At 32.9% G+C, this 14,151-nt stretch overlaps 1 protein-coding gene across 1 annotated transcript in view; it reads left to right on the forward strand.

Moving 5' to 3' along the window:
- Positions 1-7,706, forward strand: part of LOC148300155 (putative fatty acyl-CoA reductase CG5065) — a 51,174-nt gene extending 43,468 nt beyond the window's left edge. Inside the window, exons 10-14 of the mRNA XM_088275173.1 lie at positions 340-462; positions 1,366-1,485; positions 2,122-2,273; positions 5,284-5,389; positions 6,965-7,706. Of these exons, the coding sequence (XP_088131299.1) occupies positions 340-462; positions 1,366-1,485; positions 2,122-2,273; positions 5,284-5,389; positions 6,965-7,124 (661 nt within the window). The 3' untranslated portion in view covers positions 7,125-7,706. The remainder of the gene's footprint in view (positions 1-339; positions 463-1,365; positions 1,486-2,121; positions 2,274-5,283; positions 5,390-6,964) is intronic.
- Positions 7,707-14,151: the final 6,445 nt, after the last annotated feature.

Consider the following 14,151-nt stretch of genomic DNA (forward strand, 5'->3'; position numbering starts at 1 on the left):
GAGAGATCGCATTTCGACTGCATTCAGTCCACTTTCATCCTTCTTTTGCCAACTCCATGTTTCAATTCCATACATTAGAGTTGGAACCAGGAATCCGTTGTGCACTGCCAGTTTAGCTTCCGCTGATAGGTTTTTATTTGCTATAACTGATTTCAGTGCACCATTCACTTTGTTCCCAGCATTCACTCTCCTTTCAATGTCTTTATCAATCTTTCCATCCCTAGAAAACATACTACCCAAATACACACAAATACATACAAAAGATATTTCAACTTATGAAATTGCTCTTTATTTTATTTTTTATGTAGATACTGAATGACTAGTTTAATTTTTTTACAGGCAAATAGAGAAGTCTATCTACAACATCACGAGCTCAGCTGAAGTCAAAGTCTCCTGGCAAGAACTGATTGACATCGGAAGAAATATTGTCACCAACAGGATACCGTTAAATGGAGTGGCTTGGTAAGTAAAAAACCTCTTGTGTTTTGAATATTGAAAGCATTAACTTTGTGGATCATGTTGATGTATTATTTTGAGAAATAAAAAGACTTTGTTTTTTGATCCACTCACATTTTTACAAACAACCAACTAGTTTCGGCAACAACCTGTTGCCCTCTTTAGGGTTTAATTCAGGATTTAATTTATTAGTCATAAAATATATATGTAATATATAAAACCCTTATCCGCACCCCAATGGTGCATAGGGCACTGCTTTATATAAACGCAGTGTTATCTTGATCGTTTACACATGATTACAATGTGATCAGCCCCCCGCTTCAAGACCAGTCCATGGTAATATTGAATAAATATTACAGTGAAAAAATCACTTATATTTATTTTACCCCCCTTGGGAATCGAACCCGGGACCTCCAGAACGGTAGCCGAGCGTGCTGACCATTACACTACAGAGGCGAATAAAAATATAAAGTCTTTTTATTTCTCAAAATAATAAAACACCTCTTTTTCAACTCAAAATATTGTCAACGATGGGGCGTAAATGGTTATGTCAATATGCAGATTTGTCGAATTTGGAGTGAAGAAAACCCAGAAACCGTTGTCGAGACGCTCTTACACCCATTAAAAGTCACTGTTTGGTGTGCTTTATGGGCAGGTGGAATCATTGGCCCATATTTTTGGCAAGTCGATAACGACCAGAATGTTACGGTCAATGCAGAGCCCCACAGAACCATGATTACTGACTTTTTGGTACCTGAGTTGAATGGCATTGATGTGACAGAGCTGTGGTTTCAACAAGATGGCTCAACATGCCACATGGCGGGCGCCGACATCAATTTATCGTGGGAAATTTGAACTTCTTTAATCTTTAAAAACAGCACTATTTATTTATATAAATTTGATCAACAGGTACCCTGGAGGATCTATGAAGAACTCCAGAACGGTCCACAACATCTGCGTATTTTTCTTCCATCTTCTACCAGCGATGTTCGTTGATTCTCTTTGTTACCTGACCGGACACAAGCCATTGTAAGTACCCATTTTTTACTAACCTAATAGCCAAGAAGTCTAGAGAGAAGGAGGAAAGGCACCTCAGAGAGGAGGCGCTGCCAACGATCGTGACGTCTTATGACAATAAACATTTTTGAAAGCAGAAAATTACTTCATTTGATATTATTTTTTGACATATCATCAAAGATGAAGAAGAATATGAAAGTCCTGGGCATTTACAGGGACAACGACCGTCATAGACTGGTTTAAGTGATCACTTTACATACGTGTAACATTTTACAATTCTACTCATTATTGACAACCACACTACTCAAATGCTTGGAAGTTCTATATATTTATTAACCAATTTTCAAACATTTTTCTTGAATCACTAGAAGTTCACTAGATACATTTATTGGTGAGATGAAAAGAAGCTTTTTATTGAGCAGAAACTCTTTTATTAGTATGTGAGCTCCGAATCCTGGTGGTATGATGAATTGGACCCCTCCAGGGCTTCTGCAGTCTCTGCATGACTGGAACGTTGTAGATGACTGAAGTTTCATCAATTCTCGCAGTCCATATGGTGGTTCAGACCCTTTCAGGGCTTCTGCAGTCTCTGCCGGACTAAAAACGTGGTAAATGGATCTCATCCTCTTCTCCATTTTCGTGTTTCAGCTTGATGCGAGTGCAGCGTCGTATCACCAAGGGATTCGAGGTATTTGAATACTACGCTAACAACCAGTGGGACTTCAATTCTGACAACATCCAAGGCTTAAGACCTGTCTTAAACGCAAAAGAGGCAATAAGATACAAAATCGACGGACTTGGTAAATATCCTGAATTTTATATTTTAAACTTTTGTCCGCCTCCGTAGTGTAATGGTCAGCATGCTCGGCTACCGTTCTGGAGGTCCCGGGTTCGATTCCCAGGGGGGGTAAAATTAATATTAGTGATTTTTTCACTGTCATTTTTATTCAATATTACCCTGGACTGGTACCTGAAGCGGAGGGCTGATCACCTTTCCTTCATGTGTAAACGATCAAGATAACACTGCGTTTATTTGACGCAGTATCCTATGCACCATTGAGGTGCGGATAAGGGTTTCATTATTATTATTATTTAACTTTTGTTTATGTTTTGTTATTTAGAATATCATAATTTTTTTTTAAATTATTAACGTCCAAGTGACTCTGAAATCTAGCTACGGCTTATGAAACACCGCTTATCATGACCCTACTCAGTCTTCAACTTTTTAAGTTTCATAGCCTATGCCTACTCGTGAGTGGATTTACTCTTTATGTTTAAAGGTACTATAATTTCATATAATTTATGAGTGTAAATTGTAGGCAAAAACACTCGCTTTTATTTATTTGTTTAAAATACACACATTTTTATACAGGGCGGCGCTAAAATAATCACCCTTTTGGAAGATGTTATATTTTTTTCAAATGGCGCTGTACGTCAATCATATTTTAAATTTGTAAAGAAGACAGCTCTAGATGTTAAAAAAAACATACTTAAATGTAAAGAATATCCATGTTAATATTTTAACATCTCAACATAGAAAAAGACGAATATGGAAGTATGGATTTTACAGGGCTCACGACCGATCAAAGGCTAGACTAGATTTAACTCTCTCCTTATCATTCATCGTTGTGTAATACAACTTACACAAGTATTACACAAAGTGAATGATGAATGATAAGGAGAGTATTATATAACCATACCACAAAGTTAACAATGCTTTTAATGTACAAAATACAAACTACATTTGGTCACACTTGAATTATTGTGAAAATAATTGATTTTTTCTTCAATATTTTTCGCAAATGCTTTGTGGCACATTTTATAAACTTTATAAAATTAAACAACTTTGTTTTAACCACTTTTTTTTATTATAAGTACACTTTAACCTACCGGTTGCGACAAGAACCTTGTCATCATCAGGGTTTATTTAATTATAAAATATTGAAAACATTAAAATACGTGTTAAAACTGTCACTTAGAATTGTATGGCTACATAAGGACCGTAGTCCATTTGATCTTCACATTCGTTTGATGATGCCCTAACAAGGCGAAACAACTGTCACAATGTAATATTTTATGTGTTTTTGTTAATAAAATACAACTTAGTAGACTCAAAAAGTCTGTGTTTGATTTAAAATTAATACATAAATTAAAATGGAGTTCTACAAATTAAACGCCAAGTCACAATGATTAAAGAAAACACTTCGTTTTTTACCACTTGAGTTTTATTATATACTACATGTTTCAGAAGTTAAACTTCCATCATTCAGGTCTGTATAATAACTTAACATGTAGTACTATATATATGTATTTATTATACAGACCTGAATGATGGAAGTTTAACTTCTGAAACATGTAGTCTATAATAAAACTCAAGTGGTAAAAAACGAAGTGTTTTCTTTAATCATTGTAACATGTCTTACCACAAAGTTAATTCCGAAACAATAAATAAAAACGCCAAGTCAATAAATAAATAAAATTAAAAATTAAAAAAATTAAAATACTTATAATTAATTACATTCCCTTATCAAAAACTTCCACACTCCGTAAAAATGAATACATTTAGGATTTTTTACGGAGTGTGTGGAAGTTTTTGAAAAGGGAATTCAATCAATTATGAGTATTTTAATGTTTTGGAATTAAATAAACCCTGATGATGACAAGGTTCTTGTCGTAACCGGTAGGTTAAAGTGTACTAATAATAAAAAAGTGGTTAAAACAAAGTTGTTTAATTATATAAAGTGTATATATCGTGTTTACTGGCAAAAAACATTAGCTCTAAAATCGCTCTTTGAATTATTCCTGTTATAGCTTTAGCTTTTAGCCTGAATAAAATACCTGTTATTTAACATAAAGTTGAATTTACTTTTAAAACCACATAAATATGACGTTTCAAACTACTTAGTATATTTTGGCAGTTTGTGGAACTTAATTATTGTAACTGCAGACAGTTGGTAGAATTCCATATTGAATTGTTAGGTAATATATCCTAAATACAACAAGGTTTGTTGGATTGAATTCTACATTTATGTATATGTTAATACGTGACGCGTTTCGTCTTCTTAGGACATTATCAAACACATGTCGCTCACTCCTTTCAAGAACGTCTTAAATCAAAAATCGACAATTTTCAGTTAGGCATGTTTTCGGAATGCCCAAAAAATGTACTATATCCCAGCAAAAGAGGCATATTTTTAACTTAATATTTACCCGCTACAGGGCAGAAAGTGTTGTTTTTGCATTTTGAAGAAAAGGTATTATTTAATTAATTTTTTTTAAATAAAATAAATATTTTTAAATATAGTAAAAACCTTCAGGTTTTACCTTAAAAGATCTGTTGCACAGTAAAAAAGTTGTATCATATTTTTAAACTTTAAAAACGTTCTCCTGAAAAATCAAGTTTTTTGATTTATGACGTTCTTGAAAGGGGTAAGCAATGTGTTTGATAATGTCCTAAGAAGACGAAACGCGTCACGTACTAACATATTATACATAAATAAATGTAGAATTCAATCCAACAAACCTTGTTTTATTTTGGATATATTACCCAACAGTTTGTAGAACGTTGAAAACTTTTTAATATCGCATCATAAAGTCAAAATTTGTTCAATTTTATAAAATTGATTTTTTAACCAAATACTTTCTTCCAGTAGATTTATATTATCCACTGACACTTCGTGATGAAATTGCATTTTTAATATATTATTAGATTGAAACCAATATTCTTAGCTTTTCCACTTTATTTTTATTTGACCAGCGACCGGGTTTCGTCGTTACAGACATCATCAGACCAGTCTAACTTTCTTCCAGGTTTGGATATCAACAAGTATTTTGAGAGCTGTATCTTGTCTGCGCGTCTGTACATCCTAAAGGAACCTGAAAGCACTCTGCCATCTGCGAGAAGGCACATGCGAATGTAAGTGTATTTATTTATTCTTCTTCATAATATTTTTCCTTCTTATAGATCCTCGGACCTTCCTGTTCCGTTATCTGTCTCTTGTGACGTGGACTGGCAGCTGTCACGTCATGGCTTTGGAGGTCTTCCAGGTGGCCTTCTTCCGTCTAAGTTCCCTTGAAGAGCAATTCGGGCCAGTCTATTTTGTTGCATTCTATCGACATGGGCATTCCAGAATCGTCTTCGCTGTCTTCCCCATCCGACTATACCCCTCGTACTTCACAGTTCCTTATTCAGTCTATTAACGTGTAAAATCAATCAATTTCTTCACACCACTCTCGGATAATGCTTATCTTAGCCTTGTATTCTTTTCTCGTATCACCATTCGAACATCTATCATACCTCAAGGGCTGTTTCCAATTTACGTATTTAAAATTTTTGCAGTTTTCCATTCTTACAATTTGATATTTACTTGTAGAATATCCGTACATTAAACAGCCTCGGTGACATTACACATCCCTATTTTACACCTTTGGGGATGCTGAACGAAGATTGGAATTGATCCATATACTGCTAGCCTCTTACATGACTCAATGCATCGGATATGTTTTCACCTTTCTCCATACTCAGATAATACCTTTTATACTTTCGATTGATCTTCTTAAACTATCCACAAATATTGTACTTTTAAAAATATGTTTGTAAAATAATAAAAAATAAATGGTGTTTGGAAAAAAAAAATATTTGACGATCATATTAATATCATCAGTATAAAATATTTTAAATAAATTTTCCAATTTCCGTGTTTCTTATTCGGTTTCTTAACGTGTTTCCGGTTATGCACCTCAATGTCCTCAATGATTTGGTTCTCACTGTGTCACCTGTGTGTCCTCAAACATCACCTCACATTCTCACCTTCGTCGACAACATCACCGTTCCAACCCGTTTAAATCAGAGGGCTTCCAAGCAACTTGCTGCTATGATAACCTTCTTCTTCTTTTTTTTGTAGATCCTAGGGATCTGTTTGTGCCTCCGCATGTCGCTCTTGAGATGTTGACTGCCATCTGTCTTTCCGTCTTTTCGGAGGTCTGCCTGGGGGTCTAGGTCCTTCAGGTTTACCTTGAAGGGCGATACGTGGAAGTCTGTCTTCTGACATTCTGTTTATATGTTCATTCTAGTATCGCCTTCGTTGTCGTCCCCACCTCACGATATCCTCCGTCTTACACATGCTCCGGATGTCGGTATTTCTTACTCGGTCTGGCAATGTGTTATGGATCGTAGAGTCTTCATCTCGGAGGTTCGAAGTCGAGATTTTGTTCTGGAAGTATCTGGTCTTGCCTCGATCCCATAAGTGGCTATTGGTCGAACACATGTTTTGTATATTTTCATTTTACTTTCTATTCTCATGTGTTTGTTCCTCCACACCAAGTTTCTGAGGCATCCAGGTATACGACGATAACCGTGTTGAATGAATAAAATACTCCACTTGTTCAATAGTCGAGTCTTGCCATCTCCTTACCTTCCTCTACGAAGGACGACTGGACTCATTCAATAATGTAAAATTTGCATTTTTCCTTACATTTTTTATCTTTTCAGGATGTACTACGTAGACAAGCTGACGAAGTTGGCTTTCTTCCTACTCATAATTTGGCTGATGAGCGATTGGATGTGGATGCTGTACGACTACATCTTCAAAGGGCAGACCACGACGTCATTTGCGCCAACACACAGTGCCCTTCCAGTGATTGAAATATAATATAATGCTTTGAACACAATAGATATAGGCTCCGTCAACGTCCACAGTCAAGAGATATGAACGTTAGAAAATTGTAAAAGAAAAACACATGTTTTTTACCACTTGAGTTACAAATAATGTGAGGTGGGGACGACAACGAAGGTGAAACTCGGAGTAAAGGAATAAACACATGAGCATACAAAGTAAAATGAAAATAAACAAAACATGTGTTGGACCAATAGCCACTTATGGGATTGAGGCAAGAGCAGATACTTCCAGAACAAAATCTCGATTTCGAACCTCCGAGATGAAGACTCTCCGATCCATAACCGGAAACACATTGCGAGACCGAGTAAGGAATACCGACATCCGGAGCATATGTAAGATGGAGGATATCGTGAGGTGGGGACGACAACGAAGGCGATACTGGAACGATCATGTAAACAGAATGTCAGATGACAGACTTCCACGTATCGCCCTTCAAGGAATCCCAGAAGGACGCAGACCCCAATCAGACCTCCATAAGGGTGGAAAGACAGCTGGGAGTCGACATCCCAAGAGCTACAAGCGGAGGCACACACAAATCCTTAGGATATAGAAAAAGAAGAAGAAGAAGAAGAAGAAGAAGAAGTATTTTTTTTTATTATAATGACCAGTTTCAGAAACTATACTTCCATTTTCAGGTCTAACTATAAACTGAATTTGTATTTACACCTGAAGATGGAAGCATAGCTGCCCAAACTACTTGTTATAATTAAATAAATATAACTCAAGTGGTAAAAAACAAGTGTTTTCCTTTTACAATTCTATCATGTCAATTCTACAAAGTGAATGCCGAAAATAAAAAAAAACTGATTTATGATTTATGCACAGATTTTGTTACACAGCTCTGATATCACGAAAGTCATTTATAAATTTGATTTATAACTCATTTGTTAGTAGAGCCACATCAGGGTGGATGCAGTCCTCGTTTTTTTAGATTGTTTAGTCTAATTGATATTAATAATGAAAAAAATCGCCGTTCCACCGCGTTTACATAAAAAAATAAGCCCATTTGATCTTCACATTCGTTTGATAATGCCCTAACAAGGCGAAACAATTGTCACAATATAATTTTTTATGTGTTTTTGTTAATAAAATACAACTAAGTAGACTCAAAAAATCTGTGTTTGATTTAAAATTAATACATAAATTAAAATAGAGAAATAAGCCCTGTTTATATATAAATCTAATTTGGTTTGTAAAATGACCAAGATAAAATTGACACAAGGGGCTGGACATAAAAATTTTGGGAACCTGTGATTTGAACTATCTGACGTTCTTGCCTGTAAATTTTGATTATTATTTTAATAAGTGATTAATATATTTTGTTCTAGTTATAATTTTTTTCCATATAATGGTCAGATGCAATTTACGATAATATTAAATAAATTTGCTCAAAATGTATGTTGATTTTAAACGATGGATTTAATTCCTGTATTATACTTTAATTTTATTGTATATATTTAAGTATTTTTTATAGAATGGTATAAGGCAGTAAAATGTAAATTAAAAAAATAAATATTTTATAAGGATTTTTTGTTTTTATTTCAATTGAATTCATACTGTACCATTATTTTTTCACATCTCATCAAAGATGAAGAAGAATATGGAAGTCTGGGCATTTACGGGGCTGACTTAAGTGATTAGGCTGGTTTGTGTGATCACTTTACACACGTGTAACATTCACCAATTCTACCCGTTATTGACAACCACACTACTCAAATTCTTGGGAGTTCTGTATATATGAACTAATTTAGAAACCTTGTTCTTGAATCACTAGAACTTCACTACAGACATCTATTCGCGAGATGTAAAGAAGCTTTTTATTAAGCAGAAACTCCTTTATTAGTATGTGAGGTCCGAATCCTGGATTACAATCACACACATGAGAAACGCCAGAAAATACCACTTTCATTAATATTATTTCATATTATACTGTACTGTTGATATGAGCTTAGATAAGCATTATAGATAAAATTAAGAAAGGTGTGTTGAGATGGTTTGGGAATGTGGAACGAATGAATGAGGAAAGAACGGCATAACAAATTTATGAGGCGAATAAAGTTGGTAAAAGAATCAGAAGAAAACCGAGAGTAACTTAGCACCATCAGGTATGTCAAATACTTGAAAGCGGTCAGGTTAGGAGTCTATATAACCGGGTATGTATATAAAATAAAACAACTATGTTTTAACCACTTTTTTTGGTACTTTTTTCCAACTGGTTTCGACAAGAACCTTGTCATCCTCAGGGTTTATGTACTAATTCTAAAACATTTAAATACTCATAGTTACCTAACTATAGTTAGTTACCCTTCCCTTACAATCCGAAAAACGTTCACTTCTTGAGTATTTCAATGTTTTAGAATTAGTACATAAACCCTGATGATAATGACAAGGTTCTTGTCAAAACCGGTTAGATCAGGTGTACCAATAAAAAGTGATTAAAACAAAGTTGTTTAATTTATAAAAAAATTTAAAATGTGCCACGAAGTATTCGCGAAAAAAATTCAAGAAGAAATGCATGTTTGCAAAGATAGAATAGTGTGGAGTTCTATTCTTTCTGCATACCCCTGTGGGGAAGCGGCGTGATGGTAGTAATAGAACCTGTACATTAGAGCGTACTTTGAGTAGAATTTAAATCTGAAAAAAAATTGTATAATAACGACATCTCTGGTGGTTTTATGCAAATGTTTATACAGTAAGTTTGGACATATATTACATATATAAAATAGTAAGCGATTCGAGTGATAGTTGTCAGACATATCGCTCACTCCTTTCAAGAACGTCATAAATCAAAAAACTTGATTTTTAAGCGAACGTTTTTAAAGTTTAAAAATATCATACAATGTATTAAAAATAAATATGAAGCCACTTATTGAACTTTTTACTATGCAACAGATATTTTTAAGTAAAACCTGAAGGTTTTTTCTCCATTTGAAAAATATTTAGTTCTTAAAAAAAAAATTAAACAATACCTTTTCTTCAAAATGTAAAAACAATACTTTCTGCCCTGTAGCGGGTAAATATTAAGTTAAAAATATGCTGCTTTTGCCGGGATATAGTACATTTTTTGGGCATTCCGAAAACAAGCACAACTGAAAATTTATGATTTTTTATTTATGACGTTCTTGAAAGGAGTTCTCTCCTATATTAAGCCCTCATATTTTTTTCTTCCTTGGTCCATACCAACTTATCGTCTTTGTAGACTGTTGGGTTCTTTTTGTTTGGATCTTTAACCAATTTTTTTTCGGTGGGTGTTTCACCTTAAAATACGATCTTAATTTTCCTCAACCTTCGTGTTCCTATCCTTATTTACATCAAATGATGCATAGGGCACTGCATCGTATAAAATCAGTTTTATCTTGATAGTCAAATACGAAAGATGGTCAGTCCTGCGCTTCAGGCATCAGTCGAGGATGATATCAAATGAATATAATACTTTAAAATCACTCAGGTGTGTTGGTTTGGCATGGTTTGGGCATGTGTTTCAAACGGCGAAAGTATAGTTCAACAAATCTATGAGAAGAATTTGGTGGTAATAGAAGCAGAGAAAGACCGAAGAAAACTGACATGATCAAGTACTTCAAATACTTGAAATGTTAAAACTAAATATATTGTTTAAATTTGAAACACTTGAATTCACTAAAATTTTACGAGAGACATCTATGGTGAGATGATGAACCTTTTTTTTAAAGCAGAAACTCTTTATATATATATATATATATATATATATATATATATATATATATATATATATATATATATATATATATATATATATATATATATATATATATATATATATATATATATATATATATATATATATATATGTATATATATATAAATATATATATATATATATATATATATATATATATATATATATATATATATATATATATATATATATATATATATATATATATATATATATATATATATATATATATATATATATATATATATATATATATATATATATATAATATATATATATATATATATATATATATATATATATATATATATATATATATATGTATATATATATATATATATATATATATATATATATATATATACATATATATATATATATATATATATATATAATTTTTTGACATCTCATCAAAGATGAAGAAGAATATGGAAGTTTGGGCATTTACGGATTCATGAACAAGGTTTCTAAATTGGTTCATAAACCAGCCTATGACGGTCGTAAGCCCCGTAAATGCCCAGACTTCCATATTTTTCTTCATCTTTGATGAGATGTCAAAAAATAATATGAAAATAACTCCTGTAATTGGAGATAATCCAGATTTTGTGAACAAGTATTTGGACACACTCAAAAAAAAAAAAAAATAATAATATATATATATATATATATATATATATATATATATATATATAATAATAATAAAACCCTTATCCTCACCCAATGGTGCATAGGGCACTGCGTCATATAAACGCAGTGTTATCTTGATCGTTTACACATGAAGGAAAGGTGATCAGCCCTCCGCTTCAGGTACCAGTCCAGGGTAATATTGAATAAATATGACAGTGAAAAAATCACTTTTATTTATTTTACCCCCCTTGGGAATCGAACCCGGGACCTCCAGAACGGTAGCCGAGCGTGCTGACCATTACACTACGGGGGCGGACATATATATATATATATATATATATATATATATATATATATATATTTATATATATATATATATCTATATATATATATATATATATATATATATATATATATATATATATATATATATATATATATATATATATATATATATATATATATATAAAGTGTGTGTATGTGTGTGTGTGTATATAAATTGGTTTTCAATTTTTTTTCAAGAATTTTCTAATTTTTCTAGTGACGACATTGCAAGGGATAATTTCCTTTCAATGCATTTCCAACGTGTTACGTGTGAGTGCGTCTTGATGCCACACGCAATAGTGCAAGTGCATTGATTGGTCTAGCTGCATACGTAACAACAGCGGATAGTCTGTAAATCTAAGTACTCGCGAGTGAAAGCTGTTTGACCGCATCGTATGCACTTCTGTGCATTTCTCACTGCAGAAACGCATAACGTTTATTATATATATATTACGGAAATTACGGAAATGCAAACAATACCAGTGGTCTACACTTGGAATCTATCAGAGAAAATATATTTCTACCATTCTTTGACATTTCAACATACCGCTCAGTCCTTTCAACAATTTCATATATCAAAAATCGTCAATTTTCAGTTTTGCATGTTTTCGGAATGCCCAGAATATGTACTATATCCCACCAAAAGCGCCATATTCTTAACTTAATATTTACCCGCTACAGGGCAAAAAGTGTTGTTTTTGTATTTTGATGAAAATGTATTGTTTAAATATTTTTTTGAATTTACTAAATATTTTTCAAATGGAGAAAAAACATTCTGGTTTTACCTCAAAAGATCCGCTGCACCGTAAAAAGTTCAGTAAGTGGCTTGATATTTATTTTTAAAACATTGTGTAATATTTTTAAACATCGAAAAGATCTCATGAAAAATAAAGAAGAAAAATCAAAAATCAAAAACGTCATTTATCAAAAACTTGATTTTTCATGGGATCATTTTTAAAGTTTAAGAATATAATAAAATGTATTAAAAATAAATATCAAGCCACTTATTGAATTTTTTACTGTGCAGCAGATCTATTTCGGTAAAACCTGAAGGTTTTTTCTCCGTTTGAAAAATATTTAGTATATTTAAAAAAAATATTAAACAATGCCTTTTTGTCAAAATGCAAAAACAACACTTTCTGCCCTGTGGCGGGTAAATATTACGTTTAAAATATGCCGCTTTTGCTGGGATATAGTATATTTTCTAAGCACAACTGAAAATTTACGTTTTTTTTTTATAAATGACGTTGTTGAAAGATGTGAGCGATGTGTTGAATATGTTACCATAATATGGTAAATATGCACCTCTGAAATTTATTAATTTGGTACGCGTACCTTGGATAGAAACAGTTTGCCATCTCTGATGCTAGATACTATTATGCATTTCTGATGCTAGATACTAAGAATATACCTGCGTTCATTTTGTACCCGTATCTATAATATTTATGCAACCTACACATATAACTAGTTGTCTTGACTTTTCATTTACCTTTTACATGGAAAATTTCATATATTGAATCAAATATGTAACAAGAACCTATTATATTAACAGTATACGAGCTGTATTAGACAACCATAACTGACTAAAATTGCTAAATGGAAAAGAAAGAAGAATTAAGCACATTTTTCATATTATTTATTGACATCTCATCCAAGATGAAGAAGTATATGGAAGTCTGGGCATTAACATGTCATGGGCTGGTTTAAGTGATCACTTAACACACGTGTAACATTCACCAATTCTACCCATTATTGACAACCACACTACACAAATTCTTGAACGTTTTTATGTTTCAATTCACACTGTTATTGAAAATATTTCAAACCTGTGAAACAAAAATGAAATTGAAAATATTGAAAATGCTTAAAATGTACGACAAAACGAAGTAAGGAAGGAATGCAAAGCTGAGATTAGCATTATCAATAAAATTGAGAAGCGTGTGTTGAGATGGTTTGGACATGTAGAGCGAATGAGTGAGGAAAGAACGGTAAAACAAATTTATGAGGCGAATGTAATTGGAAAAAAGAGCAGAGGAAGACCGCGAAAAACATGGCACGATCAGGTATGCCAAATACTTGAAAGTGGTCAGGTAAGGAGTCGTAACAATCGGCGGGTATGTATGAGGAAATGCATAAACGTGGAAGAGGCGAAGAATGTTTGCAAAGACAATGATTGTTTGGTGTGGCGCTCTATTCTCTCTGCCTAGCCCTGCGGGGAAGCGGCGTGATGGTTAGTTAGTTAGTTAGTTAGAAAATGCTTAGTGACAGCTGTCAAGAAGCAAGTTGTCCGTTATGAGCGATGTTTTGTTTTGCGTTAGTAAGTATTTTAAATAC

The sequence above is a fragment of the Brachycentrus maculatus genome, unplaced genomic scaffold (assembly GCF_059751285.1).
Source record: "Brachycentrus maculatus isolate JH-2025_06_01 unplaced genomic scaffold, ASM5975128v1 h1tg000811l, whole genome shotgun sequence".
Classification (NCBI taxonomy): Eukaryota; Metazoa; Arthropoda; class Insecta; order Trichoptera; family Brachycentridae; genus Brachycentrus; species Brachycentrus maculatus.